Below are 18432 nucleotides of genomic sequence, written 5' to 3'. Positions count from 1 at the left end.
ATCTATGACTGGGAGGCATTCATAAGTATAAAAGGAGAAAGCACAGGGAGGAGTGGAGAGGGACAGACAGGAAGAAAAATGACTTGGGCTTAAAGAGACCCTTCTTCCCCACGAGCCATAATTAACCTTGGTGATGAGATTCTCTGAAAAAAATAATTTCACCAAATGAAGAAAGACTCAAGAGCTTTTTACCATTAGCAGCAGTGAGAAAACACTTGTTGCTGCCACGGGCCTTGTTGGTTAAGTCTTCAGTGATGTCCATATGCGTGTGCACCTCGTCCCTTATCTCCTCGAGTGCTGCGTACAGGTCCGCCTCCCAGTACTCCTTATCCAAACAATCTATGAGCTCAGCAAGCTGAACCTGGGAAGAACAGAGTTAGAAGAGAGTTCAGTAAGTGCAACACAATATTAACTCTATGCTATGATAGAAGTGCTGCCAAAAAAAAAAACAGAGAATGCTGAAATGTATTTTGGTAATCAAAGAGAGAGCGGGAGTGTGACAAATAACTTTGAGAAAGTAATTAATACAAGAGTCTTTTAAAACAAAGTAGTTGAGGTTTCCTTTGTGAAGAGCATACATCCCCAGTAAGAGAAAATTATGATTTGGATGTACCTTGGTGCTATAGTACCAGATGGTTTTGTCCTCCTGCTCACCGTCCTCCTCACTGTAGGGGAGACATAAGAAAGGAGACAGAAGGGAAAAAGTAAAAAAACAAACAAACAAACAAAAAAAAATAGAAGACACAACAGTGAGGTGAAGGGCAAATAGAAAGAAGACATAACAGGAAGATACTGCTTTCTATATGTTGTGTGACTTATGTGCTTTAATGTTGTTTGTTTGCCTTTTATCGTGTTTCACATCAAATTTACAAGGAACTGCAGATCAGCCATTTGTCTAAATTTAAAACATTTACATCCCACTGATTTATGTGTATTATTCCTGATACAATAAACATGACTAAGCTCTACATTCATCAGAAACAGCAGTGCATCTGTCATGCCAGATATTACTATCTGAAGTGTTTCTAGCAACAGGCTACCACTCTTACAAGCCTTACAGTCACAGGAATGGCTTGAGTCTTGTAGGCAACAACATCCCAGCAACAACTGATCTTAGAGGTTTAGAGTGTTTTCTAAGACTATTTCCATTTAATTTTTACATTTACATGTTTCCTAAAACAGCACTTAAGAGCCAGTGCACATGCTCAGCTGATAGAAGCACCTCTGAAATGTTGGCTGTCCGTGGTACTGAAGAGAATTAGAGAAGTTATTTGGTCTATTTAACAGTCTGTAAGCATAAAAGAGATATCAAGCTTTTTTACACATGATCATGTTGAGTGTTTAAGATTAAAATAAATATTAAAACACTAATGTTATTTTTAACTAGGGCTGGTAGCACAAACTCGATACAGAATTGTAACAGAAAAGAGAAGCGACTGACAATTTCAGTGCTTGTTTCAACTGATTTTCAATTTAGAACTGAAACTGTATTACATTAAATATTGATCAATTTGGGAAAAAAATATGTTGGTCGTACTTTTGCCAAATGGCCAAGTCAAAGAATATAATATTCATGGTCTGTTTCTACAGTAATCCAGAACAGACAAAGCAAAGACTTGCTCTTGAGAACTGAATAAGATACGAAAAGGTCAGTTCTCCCTGTCTGCCATGAAAACATATATACCTGTAGATGCTTGTAGGAAGCCTTAGCTTCTGCAAAACCCAGCACAATAAGAAATACTGACTAGGACACTTGAGTTTGTTTAGCAGCTGATAAAGAGTGGAATATCTGACAGCCTTTTTGCTCAGCATGGTCCATGCCGAGGGAATGTGAAGCCCCAATACTGTCCGTTCAGCATCCCTTATTTGAGACACATGTTAACACACACACAGACAGACACACACACAAACACCTTACTTCTGTGTATATCATTCATTGCACGTAGATCTAGCCACACAAACTTTCCTCTGTGCACACTACTTGTATGCACAAACACACACAGCCTCTGAAGGGAGACTGAAGATCAGTAGTGCAGCACCTGCTGGGGGCCAATTTGGAGAGCAGGATCAAGCAGAAAAAGAAGAGAGGGAGCGAAATGCAGCCATGACAAAATTCAGGACACCAACTCTCTTAAATCTTACACTGCTGAAGTGATCCACGCTCATTTATGGTTTATGTAGCAAGTGCTCTGCAGCTGACCCAGCCCGCACACACACACACACCATCTGTGACTGCTCGATACCAAGACCATTTGCAAATGTATGGGACCAATACTGCTGATGATCAGACTAAATCTTATGGAGGAGTGCATTTATTTTTGATTTATGAAACAGTAGTTCAAACCACCACGCGGGCCTGTACTCATATGCAAAACCCTAAACTTGTGGTATACTTACCTTTGCACCAAAGTGTTCATTATTTTTTGGCAATATGAATATAATGGCACAGCAATAACAAAATGTACCATTCTTTACACAATCATGCAGTTACAGCATGACACACAGCATAAGGAAGACATTTACTGTGACCCAGGTTTCAGTCCTGTAATAATGTATAATGTGGTCCACAAATCTGTTTTCAGTTAATAATTTTGTGGTCCATATGTTTGACCTTCTAAGTACTGGCCTATCATTTTAATACTGACACAGTTAATTTGATGTAAATTTGAATGGGTCGCTGCAGGTCACTCGGCCCTGCATGACGATCAGCAGCCTGGCTTTGAACACCAGACAAATCTTAGGTGGTAGAAATTTAAATTAGCATAATTTATAGACCAAGTCTGTGGTTAAGATGTAATGTGTATGAACTGCAGGTGCGAACACGAGTCCCTGTGATGCTCAGGGATTAACCTGTGGCAGCATTATTTCTTGAATGGAGGAGGGGTGAAATACAGGCTGAGCACATGCTCAGTGTGGATTTCCAATATTAAAGGGTCATTATTTATGCCTTGGATCACCAAGAAGTGTAGAGCAAGTATAAAGCCAACCACACAAAGAGCTGTACAGACATTATAACTGTGTCTAAAGAAGATTGCAAATCTTAAAAAAACACACCACATGAATGGGTAGAAAGGAAATTACAGTTACTGGCTGCATCTCTCTTCCGTATGGTGTTGTTCATACATGCACAAGGAGATTGTTTGTGACATTTGTGAACATTTAAACATTTACTATGACACCAAGTTATGTAATAACTTTGAAGACACTGCTGCTTTCAAGTATACAGCTTTTATACTAATTACTCTTGCACCTAAATATTCTTCTAATCGCTGACAACATAAAATCATGGAAGCAAACGTGTGAGTTGGTAGTGCAATGCAAGTATGCTACTTTGGCAAGGACCCTTGAAAAAAATTATTTAAATCTGAGAGACCATGATGGCGAATGAAGACCAAATACACAAGTTTCACAATGAGTCTTAACCAACTGTTTATGTGATATTAGCATATTTTAGTAACTTTAACTAATTACTTGTTTTAAATTTAGAAAATGGCATATCATCAATGTGCTAGGCTGTAACAAGATTTAATCACTCACGCTAACGTGTACTGTTTACTCCTACATAATAATCACGGCACATAAATTAAACACTATGAACTTACACAGCAATACGGCGGTTAAGGAACCAGTATTTGCGGCGGTGTCGGTCAAAGCCGACTGGCAGTTGTCGAATAAATGGTCTGCTCCTCTGTGCCTCGGGGATGCAATCCGCCACACCGGGTACCTTGTGAGCCACACACACCTCACACTGCCACTCGTCCTCTGGCACTTCCTGCAACGGCGGCTTCACACACTCCAGATGGTAAACTGCTGAACATGTCTCACAGCACAGCAAGTCACCAAGGCGATGGCATACCCTGCAGTGGTCATCGTAGGCAACCACTCCTTCTGACATTAGCTCCTCTCGGGCAATGTTGGTTGCCAAGAACTGGTCCACCAAAAACTGGAGAACTTTGACTTTGCTCTCCAACGGTTCATATGGGTAATCCTCAGCCTCCTGGAAAGGCAGAATATGCCGGTACTCCGGATCACTCTCACAGTACGCCCGCAACACCTCTGGCCATGTCATACCATCCACAAAATACAGAGTGGAGTTGACGGAGTCCTTCACGTCGGCTGGACCAAATGTGGTGTTGGAAGTATCCTCCTCTCTGAGAATAGCTTTGAGCAGTGAGATGTGGGTCTCTGCCAGCAATGTGCACTGCTCCTGACTGGCCAAAGCAGCACAGAAATCCTCAAACCGGAATGGGGAGAGCCGCAGAACGGAGCCAAAGTTGCGAAGGACTTCATAGACAGCAGACACGTTGAGCAGCTGTGAGGTAGGGACCAGGAGGTCCTCAGAAGACTTGGGAAGCTCAAGGGGAGGAATGTCATTTGCCTCAAGGATGGGAGACTGCGGTTGCATCGCCCGACTCTTTCTCCGGCCTGTGAGAGGTGAAAGGACAAAAAGTCAGGAGTGAGAGAGGTGGTGTCCGAAGCAAAAAAAAAGAAAAAGAAAATGCTCGGGAATTGCGTATATAAACCACAAGTGTGTACTGTGTACAGTGTGTACTGCTTGACTACTCTTTGTAGTATATACATGTAAAAAGACAGCAACTCCACTAGAAACATGAAATGCAGATATTTGAACACAAAATGTTCAAACTTGGCAACTCTGTGCATTTTTATCAGATGCGCTAAATACTACAATGGACTGCTATATATGCTCTATACCTCATCTTAACCATTAGTTGGTGCACCCTAAAGCCTGGACTCAATGCTTTATTGTACTGCACAATACTGATTTTGCACTAGTACAGTGCCTGCAGGAAGGGTGGCACCACTGAAGTCTACAAGATCTAAATTCTGATCTAATAAATAAAGATGCAATATCAATAATCAATGGAATACCCTGTCCAAATACTTCACAGAGCTAGTGGAAAATTTAATTTTGGAGAATCACAGGTGAGGGACAGGGGGAATAGAGAATGGGGGAAAGGAGTGACATATTAAAAAGGCAGGCATGCACATTCTTGTCAGAGCCCTTATTGAGACAATAAGCGAAATGCTCCTACTAGATGTATAAGCATGCCTTTTTTTCAACTGTGAAAGACATGCAGATGGTACAGCATATGCACTGTATATGTCCTCCATTGATTGTGTGTATCTGTACATTATCTGATTCCACATTAATTCGAATAAGCCTGCATTTATGGCTGAGCTGAGTGAGTCAGAACAAGTAACTGAAGCTGACCTAATGACCCTGCTCCTGACCGGGGTTAAATGCTTAACTCCTTGAAGAAACATTTCTATAATCACTGTAGGATTAGTAAACTGGCAGTGTATGTTGGTGCATTAACTCTTCATAAGGAATCCAAATCAACAAATCTTTAAAATTACAACACTTTATCCACAATGTTTGCCACAATGTATCTTCAGTGTAAACACTGTGCTAGCCGCTGATTAACTCCAAGCTGATAACTATTCAGCTAATATATTAGTATTAGGACTGGTATAATTTTGTGCTTTAGCATTAATGTGTAAAGAGAAAAACAGTGACAGGACCACAGCAGTGGAACTGGCTACTTCACAATAGGTGACAACTAGGGAAAGGGTTGACCGCTGCAGGTTCATTATTCTGCATCAAACACAGAGATTGTGTGAGTCAGTGTGCAATGTTTTTGAAAACAGCGTGTACATGTGAGTATTATATGAACCAATTAAACTGCATCTAAGCTTGACCACTGTATTGAAGTGTTATAGGGCAAACTAAAGCAGAGATACAATCAACATTTGGTTGTTTCTTTCAGAACTTTCTGAATAAAAAAAAAGTATTTAAAAATAAAAAGACAAGGGTCTGCTATCACGGACACAGCAAGAGAACGAGCATTTCTGCTGAAGAGATATTGAAATGCACAAAATGCCCAAGTCTGTATCAATCTCACAACTATTTCTGTAATCCTTTTTAAATCAATTATTCCCAGTGGCTGGCACAATGCGTCCAGCGCATTACTTTACATAACAGATGTGTCAATTGATTTTGGCAGACGCAACCTCATTAATATGGCCGTTTACAAGTGGAAACGTGAGAAATCTAATTTGCTCACCTGATAAACATAGGAGTGGTTACTATGGTAACGGTGCACCACGTAATATTGTAATGAGTTGATGTTTGCAACAAGTGAGAAAAAGAGCGCCTCTTCTCAAAACAAAGGCCTGTCAAACTCCTTGAGAAGCATTATGCAACTAAAATGACTTCCGAAAAAGAGCTGGAAAAGGTACACAGGAATAACTCATAACAATAATAACAACAACAACAGCAACAACAGTGAACGATTATTATTTATTTAGCAGGTGATACTTTCATTTAAGTACTGCAAGTTAAGTAAAAGTATAATTACGAATTGTTAATACGAGGCCAATTGGAAATAATATTCATAAACTAAGTTAGGTGTTGTGACGGAGCGTAGTCTAACATTACATAGTAGAAACTGTACTTACTGTGCTTTTACATAAGTAGAAATGGTGAATGAATGAAATGAATGGAAAGTGGCAAAAAAACAGTCCATACACGCTGTTTCTCCTTGCGTATGAAAGCGAGCTAAATAAAGCGCGAATGAAAACGTCCGTAAAAACAGCCCCAATAAATTCGTCATTATAAACGGACAACAACAAAAATGTGCTGATCAGACATAAGTCAAAAGCATGAGAGCCGGTCGAAGCGTGGAGTCTGCAAGCCAGCGGCGAGCAGAGCACACGGTAAACAAAGGCCCGTTTCTGAGTGCAAGCTCCATTTTGAACAATGCGGCTTGGTTTCTGTACTGAGCTAAAAATAAAATGCATACTTTAAGTAATGCAAAACCGCTTTACTAAACGTGCGTGCACTTGCAAAGAAACGTACCTGGGGTGCTACCGAGCGTGCTATGGCTCCTAAAACTACTCTCGGTACAGTAGCTGGCATCATCATCATCTGGTAGTTCCTCCAGATAATCAGAGTCGTTTCCCAAGGCCTCCTCTTCTTCCAGATCCGACGAAGGGTTGTCGTTCAGGAGTTCATCTTCGTCTGACCTGTAGCTTAAATTATCGTCCTCCTCGTCGCTGTTGTCGTCGTAGACCACCTTGGTCTGAGGTCGCCTCACTCCGCCTCTACTGCCACGGCCGCCTCTCGAACCCCTGCCTCTCCCTCTGGCTCCTCTGCCCCGCGATCCCGCGGCCGTCGCCGTGGTTGAGGCTCCAACTTTCCTGCGGCCCCGGGACGAATGAAAGTTCTCTCGGCCGGAGATTTCTGTATCCACCTCAGCAGAGCCAGTGCCGCAAACGCCGCCACTTCCTCCCCGCCCCCGACCCCGTCCTCTGCCTCTTCCCCGTCCACGCATCCCTCTACTCCTGCCGCCCCGAGAGCCGCGGACTGGCCCGGGTGAACCTTCCCGCATCACAGCTGCTTGTTTGGGCGGCCTTCCTCTTCTCCCCCTCATTGTAGGAGAGAGTATCTTCTGTTCCGCTTCAATCTCGGAGGTCGAATGAGCCACGCACACCGGAGAAAAGCGGGAAAGAAAAAACCAACAGATCTGGTGACGGTTCCTGATAGGTCCCCACCAAGCCCCGGTCTCAATTTCAGGGCGGAAAGCTCAAACTGAATGGCCGGTGTCCCGCTCTGGGTCGCCTGCAGACGCCATTTTTCCTCTCAGCTCTCCCTCCGTTGAAAACACAGCAGGCCCCAGTGCTACGTTAAGCTAACCATGGATACCAGTAGTTGTACCGGAAGTACACCATGTTTTCCTTCAAAGTAAAAGCGAAGCATAAATAAATAATGAATAGGTTAATTAGATTATGGTGTAAACAACATATCACAAGTACAGAAATATACGTTGTTTTTGACCATGGACATTTATGTAATCTAAAAATAAATTCTTTTTTCTTTCTTATTAACTAGCTCCCTGTAGCATATCCGGAAGAGCAGTTTTTATCCTCTAACTTGACACTAGCAGGCCTGAGTGGATGCAAGGTCACGTGATCCACTATTCTACAATAGACGCAATTGCCGTGCTAGTTCATAAAATTAGTTATCCATGCAAACGCTTTCCGCCAATAGTACTTTATTCGAGTCGTCTGGTTTTGGCGGATGGTTTTAATCACATGTGGATCGAGTGTATCCAAACAAACACCATCGCTCATTTTCGGCCCTGACGCCATCGTCGTCACAGCGAAACGGGGCGAGAAGATAAGCATACGTCTGACATTCAGCTCTACTACATGAACCCTATAAGTCGTCATAAAAGTTAACAGTGCACACGTTTTCAGGGTTTAAATGACATCACTGCTGGAAATACCTGCAATGCTTTTCTAAGTTATAATGTATTTACATTATAACTTTAAAATTACTTTTTGGTTATTATCCAGGAACCTGGCACCATTTTTCAGTTAAGTAATAACAGAAGGAGTGGTGCTCTGTAATCTATCGTAACAGGGTAGCCCGGAATAATGTTTAACAAATTAGCAATAGAGGTGCGATCCTCATCTGGTAGTACGCAACATCCCCTTCTTATGCCAGCATCGTGTGTCAGCCTCTTGGGTTTAAATTGATGGATTTTAAATTGAATTAATTTTTGATTTTTTTTTTTTTTGTTTTGTTTTGTTTTGTTGTTTTTAATTTGATTAGCTACTTCAAGAGCAGGCACAGGCACATTTTCTGTTTCGCCTGCATAGGCAGCCAGCTAAAACATCGCTATGTCACGGTTACTGACACAGCGTTAAGCTGCAGGATAATTAGATTAATCAATGTTAAGGTAATTTATTTATGTGTGTGTGTTGTATTTGTTTAAAAGACGATTGGGAAGCTAAATCTCGTAAGTGTTGTCGTGGCCGAGTGGTTAAGGCGATGGACTAGAAATCCATTGGGGTCTCCCCGCGCAGGTTCGAATCCTGCCGACAACGTCGTTTTGATTTTTCTTGTGTAAACTAGCATTAAGATCTTGGAGTGAACAACAATAATCTGAACATCCACCAAAAACTTGTCAATAGCATGGTTAGCTTGAGCAATTATTTTGCGACAGCTATTAAATTAATTACGCCATTACATTACGTGGCTCCACACTTTCTTGGCTAAAGGCTCACAGCAACATTAAAAGCAGTTAATATTTTTCTTAAAATAACTTACTGAACGTTCCTACATAAACGGCTGTCAACCAAGCCACTAGATTCTCTAGATTCAGAGGTGTTAATTCTGCAATTAAATTTAGCATAGCTGTGCAGGCTCTTGTGTGGACTTATTTTTTTCACACCACACAACTTAGAAAGTCTGGCTATGTTACAATGATAGGTGATTAGGCTGCTCCCAGGTGGGCCTCAATTATGCTGCTGTACAGCAAGTGAGGCAGGTGAAGCACAGCTGCTGATGTGTTTTTGAACAGGTATCTATTCAAGTATTATAATATTTAACCAAGGTACTGTCACAATTTGTTATCCACAATGTACAGACAAGAATGATACCTGAAAAAACAGTGACACATTTAGATATACATTTGTATTCAAAATAAAAAGCCAGTACAGACTACTGTCACAACTGACAGATTCACAAATATTCAGATGTCAGGACACATACAATAAACAGGCAGTGACAATTAAGGATGTGAAGGAATTACAAATGCCAGTACAAATATTACAAACTGTTTTCATACTCTCATATTAGGTGGCTTTTACATGCGGTTTACAGTTTGGCATATGAGCAGACTCTTAATTCAACTGGCAAACCATGTTGGCTGAGGTTAAACAAGTTTAAAACGTGGCTCAAAGGCATTTGCAACTTAATCAATGCCTAAATAAAATAAGAATTCTTGTCAAACTCAGTAAAACTTGTGCATCTGAGTTCTACTAACTGGAATCTGTGCCAAAACGCACTTAATAGTATACAACCCTTGAAACCACTACAGATGAAACATTGGAAGGAGAGAATATGTTCATTGATTTATTTAAAGTATACACATTGTACACATTCTAAAACAGCTCAATGACTTCAATGGAGTATTGTCCAACATCCTCCTTCACCTTGATCTTATTGAGCTCTTGAAGGCTGCCCTCGATCTTTCCAAGTTCAGAAACCAGTCTCACCTGAGGACACAAGAAAGCATTTTAAAAGTCTTTCCTGGATAACTTGTCAGATGTAATAATTTCTCTCATAAAACTGTAATTAACTTGGCACATTTTTGTGCTAGTTTTCCAGAATATTTAACATTCAGCCAGTTACGGAGCAGACAAAAGGAAAGACTGTTACCTGAGACTTCACAAAGCTGTGGAGGTTCAGCAATAAGCCTTTGGCCTCAGGAGTCATCACTAGCACAGTGAAATGGGCGTCTAACAACAAGCATACCCAATCCATGATCTACAACAAAATGCAAAAGAAAATAAAGTTAGTAAATTATTTTCAAACTGGAATGAATGACTTGTTGCATTCCACTTCGACAAACTTTAATTTATTATCATTGCAGGGAGTTTCTTGAGAATACTGTGTAATAATGCCACTGCTTTTATGTGTTTGTTACACATCTGAAGTGTATCTTAAGCTAACAAAAACTCTGATTTTATACTTTTCTTCTGCCTCCAGACTTGACATGTCATGTGTGGCCAACCCTATGCACCTATTTTTGATATCAATACAGACCTGACTCAGACTTGGTGATCTCAATACATGCATCTGTGGTGAAGCATCTTGAGAATATTTTAGGTAAAGGAACTGCAGGTACTGGAAGAAAAGCTGTTTGGAAGAGAAAGAAAACTGACATTTGAATCATTGTTTTGTATGGATTTATTGCATGTGTATAGTGTCATGAAAATGTGCAACTGGGTCTCAACTGTTTGGGAGCATAAATGTGAGTTGCCCGTTTCACTTCAGAGGAGAAAAACAAACGTGTTACTCACAATAACATGTGGGGAGGAGAGATCTTTTAGGTGTGGAAGGAGGAACGTGTCACTGTATGCCGTCATCAGCACCTCATTTCTGGGCAGTTTGAGTCAAGGTGTCATATTTCTATGTATTTTCAAATCATAATAGACTAAACAGTTTGCAGTTAACATTGTATCGCAATGAGTGTGCACTGGGAGGATACAGTAGAACAGCCTTGTTTAATCCCACAGGACAGCTCTGTTCTGGTGGAGTTGAGGTCTTCTCCTTGTCTTCTGCTCTGGTCTTAATGATGGTGCCACCTCCACCGAGGGCTTCTGAGCGGTCCTCATCTAAGGAGGTGGGGCTGAAACCATTCTGAAAGCCAACCTGGCCACGCTCCCTGGCAATTAGGGTTTCCATGAAGGAGACGCTGTCGGGCTCCAGATTCACTTTCTCCGCATCGACATCTGACATACTGTAAGACAGCAGTAGAACAACACGCTGTAATTTCTTCAGTTTATATCACACCAAGTCAGGCGGATAATCTCCAAAAATCAAATCAAAATAACCTTATGTATCAGTTAAGAACTTATAATAATCTGATTATCACCATTTAAGTTATTTAAAATAAGTTATTATTTTTAATTTTATGAGCTCCATCAAACTAAGAATAAAAACAAAGTCTTTGAAGCCACTACATGCAGAATTCAAAGAATGTATTACTTTGGTGCCCCCCAGTGGTTGTATCAAAAGTGGCAGAGACATCAATTCACGATCATACTGGCAGTACGCACTTCAAAACCACCAGTCTTACCTGATGAAAGACTTAAGGCAGGCACAGGTGACAGCTTCTGGGATGTCAGGGAAGAACTGCAAGCAGAGCTGACACAGAAAGTAGTCCTTCTTCTCCAGGGCCAGGAGAACGAGGTCAGGACACACACTGTTGAGGGTCATGAGGGTAAATATTCAAACACAAGATAACACATGGCTGAATTACCCTACCCATTATAAAAAACAATGCAGGGCAAGAGTTAAAAAAAGTACAACAATACATTATCCAGATTGAAGACAGTAATAACTTCACCCTGATTCCATTTCCACGCCTTACTGACCTGTGGCAGAGAAACTGAGTGTGCACTAGCTGCATCAGGGTGCTTGGGGTGTAGAAGGTTGGATCAGCCAGGCTTCGGGACACAAGGGTTGATGCTAGCTGCCCCACTGAGGGCTGCAGGTCCTGGACGTCTGCCCTGGAGAGGAGCCCCTCCACCTCTTTCTGGACCTCCTCAACTGGTGCCGTCTGCATGAGGAAATTTAAATATTTTGTCTTTATGAAATGCCTTTTGTCAACATTGTTTCACTGTTTTGTCGGATAAAAATCAAAATATTTACCTTAATGATTTCCAGAACTTGGTCAATTGTCAAACTAGGTGATGACTGGGTCTTGCGGTTCGTTCGCTGTAGGGAAAGAGAAAAGCATCAGTTGATAAATGATCGTCAAGATCACTCAAACACACAGAACTTTAAACAATGAACAGAAGCAGTGAACTGCTGATTTACAAAAAACTGTGTCACAGTTGTTATCATTACTTTGCCACAATTATTATAATATTTCCCCTTGCCACATTACATAATTTTACACATTTTGCAATTGCGCAGACACTAACTACTATAAATCACAATTTCATATGGAGCAAATGATAATCAGCAGCATGATCGCTTTTTCTTCCATGTAACTGTGTTGGTCTGGAAAAACCTGCTGGACACTCTTCAAGGAAACAGTGTGTGGGATTGATTCATCGCCTCCTCTTTCTGTCTACAAGGTCTCTTATTTTGCCTCACCATCTTCCTGGTCTCCATTGCTCTAGAGGGCTGAGTTGTCTCTCCGTGTAAAATGGTATTCCAAGATGGTATGAAAGCTGGAGCTTGGGACTCTGCAGAAACCAAAAAAAAAAACCCACCCTGTATTGAACACCCATGCAAACTTGAAATGCAGAAACGACAATCAGTGTTGCAGCATCGTTAAGAACAATGAAAAACAAGAACTACATGACTGGATATGCATCAATCAGTTTGTTATAGCAATATTTATTTATGTTACATCAGTTTACTCAAACACTTTTGTCTTATGTCTTGCATCATGCAGCTGCACAAAGTTGTAATTATTACTACACGACCAGAAATATAAATTTATAAAGCTCACTTTCAGTCTTGGCCTGCCTTAGTTTTCCCAGGGCAGAGGCTAAGGATGATTTGGGGCATTCATATGGAATAACAGAGAGGATTTTCCCATGTGGAATGAATAATTTGTTGGAGAAAGTCCATAGCTAAAAAAAAAAAAAAAAAAAAAACACAGAAGAAGAAAATGCATACAAACAGGAATTAATGAAGCAAGTAGACCGAGTTCAAAAGCAATAATATAGACTGCACAACAGGTCTATTTGTCAATTCAAAGATTGTAAACTGCAATACAGTTGTGAGAAGGGACAGCGAGCCCCATCACAGTGGAGAGCAGACACAATGCTTTACCAAAGTCATACAGTCCTCCATCAGCACCCAGCAGCTGGAAGGACAGGGAACCTTGGCCTGCAGTCACAACAGCCACGAAGGCAGCCTGTTGCTGCATTCCAATACCCATGCAAAAGATTTAGTAAGTATGTCAAATGCACTATGCCAAAAGTACCGGGATGTCCTACTGCATTCGGTCATATTTTGCAATGTGCAAGCCAGCACAATCCTCTGCACAGAGGATCAACTGAGCCTCCAAGAGAGAGCACATGAGAGCACATGACACAGAGAGATGGCAGCTCATTCCTGTGTCAGTACCACATACTTTTGCAACTTCTGTGTATACTGTAATTAATATACAGACTATACAGCAAATGGTCCACAAACAGATATATGACCAAGAAAGTCAAACTTAACAGTGCACCGTTATGATGAAGTTTGTCCTAATAGTTTGCATACTGCAAGCAACACTAAGGACTTTGTAAGGGCAGCTCCAGTGCATACTAAAAGTAAAAAGAAGAAATATGCGATTTGGATCTCAGCCTGAGTGGGTGGTTCATGCATATTTCTAAGCTCAGGAACACACTGATGATTGTCCCATATGAGCTCTTGAGCCCGGCCAATAGCACAGCTAAAAACCACCGACGTTCATTCAGTCATCGACTGATCATAGAACAGAAACATTAGAAGACAAAAATCTAGGCGGATTATTTGCATTTAATACACCAACGCATTCCTACCTGTCCGTAGATTTTACCCGCCATCTCTTTTCCGGCCTGAAGCGTCTGGAAATTGGTATTCCATATGCAGAGGAAGTCTGAAAAGAGCCATTCAAGAACCACACACACACACACAACAGATACTTAAGTCACAGAAGTGATTATTCTAATGCATTTAGTCCCAAAACAAGGCCTACATGCCAAAATGAAACATTATTTATGTCACTATCTTTAGTCTTCAATTAATATCCTTGTAATGATTTGTGTTCCATTAGGTTCGCCAATGAGTTCATTTTAATTTCAACAAACAAAATTCCTTTATATTTCCAAATAACACAAATGTGGAGACTATAAAACAGAATTCAGGCCAGTCAGTTATCACATTCAACAAAAGAAAAAGTGGTTCCTGCAGGGCTCTGTTTTTAGTTTTTTGTTTGTTTGTTTTTTAATTAATGTGTGCAAACTGCTGTTGAAACATCATTAAACAGGCCAGTTAAGTCAGATAAGACAGACAGGTAAGCTAATGTATAACTACTTACACCTCAAAACTTCAAACAGACTTGTCTGAGGCAGCACAATCAAAGTACACTTACCTTTACCAGCTCCGGCAGAGGGGTGTGGAACCCCAACGACAGCTACATGGGCTTCATCCAGGACCAGGGCTGATGCTGCCTCCAGCAGGCCCTCACCTACTGGAAGAGCCAGGAGCAGACTACGTGGTAGCTGAAGTGCCTGGGCTCCCTCATCAACCCCCAGGCCCCGCACAGAGACTAGACTCTGGTACATATGACCATTAGGGTCTGGATGTCAGGGAAACAATGATGCACAAATTTTAAAAAGGATTAATATATAAGAGATTAGAGGGAACAAAGAAACTTACTTATCTTGCATGTAAGATAACATGTTTGAACAATCTGTTCTTGAAATATAGAGTGTAATCAAGGGAGATTAAGCCCGACTGAAATCAATGGATCAGTGACAGCTGCACATCGAAGTGGACATTGCCTTCATTAACCCTTTACTGTGGCATTAACTGCTAACTACACAAAGCAAAACCTGCCTGTGCTGGCATGAAAAGACTATCATGGGAAATTCAGGCTTACAAAGATAAAGCAGGCAGATGTGTTTATCCCTGTAGGAGGCAGAGAAGCTGAGCGGGGAAAGACCAGGCTCCTCTCTCTCCAGTCGGTACCTCTGCAACGTGTTGGGATTCAGTCTGTGCAGGTACAGGAAATTATTTCCTGTCTGGGAGGGAAGACATTGACAGCTGTTCAAGGCAAACCAGCTTTTAGAAATACCACTAACTAGAGGTGATGCATGTGTCCATGGACAGATCTAGGACAGATACTATTAGTTATTGGTAAATGGGTCATAAAATACATGTCGTCCACATGCAGGTACATAGGCATGCCTTCAGAGGACTTTACAGCTTAGTAACGAACACTTAAAACTGAAAAGAATTCTCAGCATTTGGATCTTTTTGTCAGATGCAAAACAAAAACCACGTTACCTGTTCGGTTGTGAAGATAACATACTGCTGCGAATCTGCCACTAAGATGGTGCTCCACCTAAAGACAACAAAAGAATCATTCACATTCAGCACGACAGGTTCAAAAGCACAGGCAATCAGGTTATTTGAATATTTGAAATTTCAGTGTCTACATAAATGTTCTGCCCCAATAAGAAAGTGCTGAAATGTAACTGTATTACAAATGCTGGTTGCTAAAATTTAACATCTCCTAAGGTCAATTCTGAACCTCACTCTCACTCTGGGTTATCACAAAAATGTCACTTAAACCTGTCATGTGCCTTAAGTTTCATATTTATTGACAATTTTTATCCTACTCGGCTTATTTTGCATGCCCTTCGCTTTTTTTTTTTTTTTTTTAAATATTCTATATGTTTACACTTTTTACTTAGTGTTCTACTTATGGCACTGTGGGTCTTAAAGTAACACAATTTCAGTCCTCTGTATGTGCTGCACATATGGCAGAATTGACAATAAAGTTCATTTTGACTTTGAAAATGGATTCACTGGGGCTGTAAAGTGATAGTGACCTAATGGTCTCTTCTCGAGCCAGGACTTCCTCTATGGGCTGCTGGGGAGCGGAGAGGAGAGAGTCCAGGAGTCTCACAGCTCCTCTCTGGAACAAGACCACAGGCTCGCCTCCTGACACACAGTGGACCCTCCAGACATCTGATGACACCTGGAGAGAATGTATCATAGGAGGTAGGAATGAGAATGTGATCTGCTTTGTCACATATCAATGGGAGCACTTATAATGACTTTTCAGTTTGGTTACTCTGTATACTATGATGATTTATGAAATTAGGGGACTTTATAAAAGGAGATAAGTATTATAGTTAGGAGGACATTTGCTGGACAACAGTCAAGTAGATATATTCTAAATATAAAGATCATAATCATAAATTAAGCATGAGTAAATTGCTACAAATATAAAACTGTCGTATAAAATTGTTTTACAGGCTCCATTTAGTTAGTATCACATTTAATTTATTAAGCACTTACACAAAATACCTGCAAAATAACTGTAAAGACTTCAGCAGTGGAAAGGAGGAAACTGAATTTCTTTGTAGTTTCAGTGGTCCAAATTAAGCATGATGGACATGTTCAAATGGAAATGGCACATGACTGGTGCAAATACCTCAAATTGTCTTTGAGGGTAGACTGTCCAAAAGCATGTGCCATTGAAAGGTATAAGCACTTTTGTCTTAACATGTGATCACATCATACTAAATAGCTCAAACATAACCTGGCCTTAAAGGCCAGTAGAGAAGAGGGTTTATCAGAAATGTTCACACTTACGGTTGCTTTGAAGGCCTTATCTAAGAGTATGTCTTCTTCCTTCCAAACTCTGACCACCTTCAAAACAAAACAGACATTATGTTAGAACAGTGTCAGAAAATATTTTTGGAAAGGTCACATCTACACAGACATCTAAAACTGAAATTACTGAGAAAGAAAATAACATGAGTTTATTTATCGGTAAACTTTGTGCTAATAGTACATTCTCTACCTTCTTTATTTGTATGTATTTGTAAAAACTGACTAGTTAATTTTTGCCCAATGTCAGCGTGAGAGCGAATCAGAGGGACAGATAGTCCTGCAACCAAAGCAAGCACCAGATCCTCTCATAAACACTTGTGGGATATAATCTGCACCTTGTCACTGAGAATTTACCTTGTTGTCTGACACAGCCACATATTCTTTGGTTTGGGAGTTGTAAACTGCTGAACAGGTCAGGGTCTGTCCTTGTTTCACCGTCCAGCTGCCCAGTGGCTTCTGGTCTGAAACCTGTCAGAACCACAACAATACAAAACAGAAAACCTGTTAAAAACGTCAACAAAGTTCGACCAGTCATTACACAAAATGTTCCCCTCACCTCACTTTATAAGCACTTGTAAGTAAACAACTGCTTAATTATGCGATAATACAGCTTCCTTTATGATAGACGGAAACTTATGAAAAAAGCAAATAAAGCCAGTTCTGAAAGCTGATGTTTACTGAGAAGAATGTGATTAGTTGGCGGTATATAACATATATGATAGGTATAGCAAGCTGCGTATTAACGCTGAGCCCATCAACTCAAAACCATCGTTAACGAGATGTGTTGAGTGCGGATATAGCAACCGTTAGCTAACATTTGCCTGTTTATATACACCTGCAAGATAACAGTATGTGGCACTTACGATTCTGACTGAAAATGAGCCAAGGTACTATCACAGCTAGCTGCGGTATCTGTCTTGCTGCAACTGTTCTGGTGGTTTCTGTCGCTAAGAACAGGCGAGGATGCCAACACGAGTTGCACGGGTCGCAAAGATCAGCTGGCCCAGGTTGGGAGAGCCTCCTCAAAACAAACGTTAAACGTTACCTTGTACAGCGTGACAGATCTGGTTGAGTCGGTGACGACGACATGGTCGCTGTCTCTCTCCGCTTCGATCCCCTGAATGCCTGAATTTGATAGAGTTTGAGCTGGAACAAGTCCGCACAACGTGTAACCCTCATACAGCGCGGCCATGCTGGACGAGAAGAAAGTGGAACCCGTCGAATCTCGCGAGAAAAGGGCTGAATGTTTGTCGGTGTTACCGGAACCACGAGACTGCAGCCTCAAAGCACGAGGTTCATAAAATCATCTTGAACTGCACAAACGCTAAAATACAATCATTTAAATTTACACATTTTTTGTTTTATATTGAATAATAATAAAAAAAATAACACACTTGAACGCCCAAGAAATCAGGTAGCCTAAATCTAACCAAAGCCCAATAAATCTCTTGTGAACTGAACTAATTCGAACATATTCTGATATATTCACTTCTAACTAATTA

General features: G+C 40.8%; 2 protein-coding genes and 1 non-coding gene across 7 annotated transcripts in view; 1 reads left to right on the top strand and 2 right to left on the bottom strand.

Moving 5' to 3' along the window:
• The window catches only part of LOC124069708 (nucleosome-remodeling factor subunit BPTF-like), a 42007-nt gene extending 34304 nt beyond the window's left edge, over positions 1-7703 (bottom strand). For all 5 annotated transcript variants that reach the window (XM_046409101.1, XM_046409114.1, XM_046409109.1 and 2 more), the window contains exons 1-4: positions 6881-7703; positions 3603-4425; positions 614-665; positions 193-361 (exon numbers count right to left, since the gene is read on the bottom strand). In XM_046409101.1, coding sequence (XP_046265057.1) covers positions 193-361; positions 614-665; positions 3603-4425; positions 6881-7454 — 1618 coding nt within the window. In that variant the 5' untranslated portion in view covers positions 7455-7703. The remainder of the gene's footprint in view (positions 1-192; positions 362-613; positions 666-3602; positions 4426-6880) is intronic.
• Positions 7704-8831: 1128 nt separating this feature from the next.
• On the top strand, positions 8832-8913 carry trnas-aga. Its single transcript has one exon. It is a non-coding gene; the product is annotated as a tRNA-Ser (tRNA).
• A 570-nt stretch (positions 8914-9483) lies between these two features.
• On the bottom strand, positions 9484-18193 carry nol11 (nucleolar protein 11). The gene is made up of 18 exons (XM_046409075.1): positions 17976-18193; positions 17285-17398; positions 16910-16966; positions 16141-16289; positions 15593-15650; positions 15186-15327; positions 14676-14882; positions 14104-14180; positions 13059-13182; positions 12698-12789; positions 12248-12313; positions 11971-12155; positions 11673-11798; positions 11082-11333; positions 10894-10972; positions 10637-10729; positions 10250-10357; positions 9484-10086 (listed from the first exon to the last, which is right to left on the bottom strand). Exons 1-18 carry the CDS (start codon positions 18120-18122, stop codon positions 9973-9975), a joined length of 2190 nt encoding a protein of 729 aa, XP_046265031.1. The 5' UTR covers positions 18123-18193; the 3' UTR covers positions 9484-9972.
• Positions 18194-18432: the final 239 nt, after the last annotated feature.

This window comes from Scatophagus argus, chromosome 2 (genome assembly GCF_020382885.2).
Source record: "Scatophagus argus isolate fScaArg1 chromosome 2, fScaArg1.pri, whole genome shotgun sequence".
Taxonomy (NCBI): Eukaryota; Metazoa; Chordata; class Actinopteri; family Scatophagidae; genus Scatophagus; species Scatophagus argus.
Note: the sequence above shows the minus strand (reverse complement) of the source record. Positions and strands in the feature narration are given on the sequence as shown.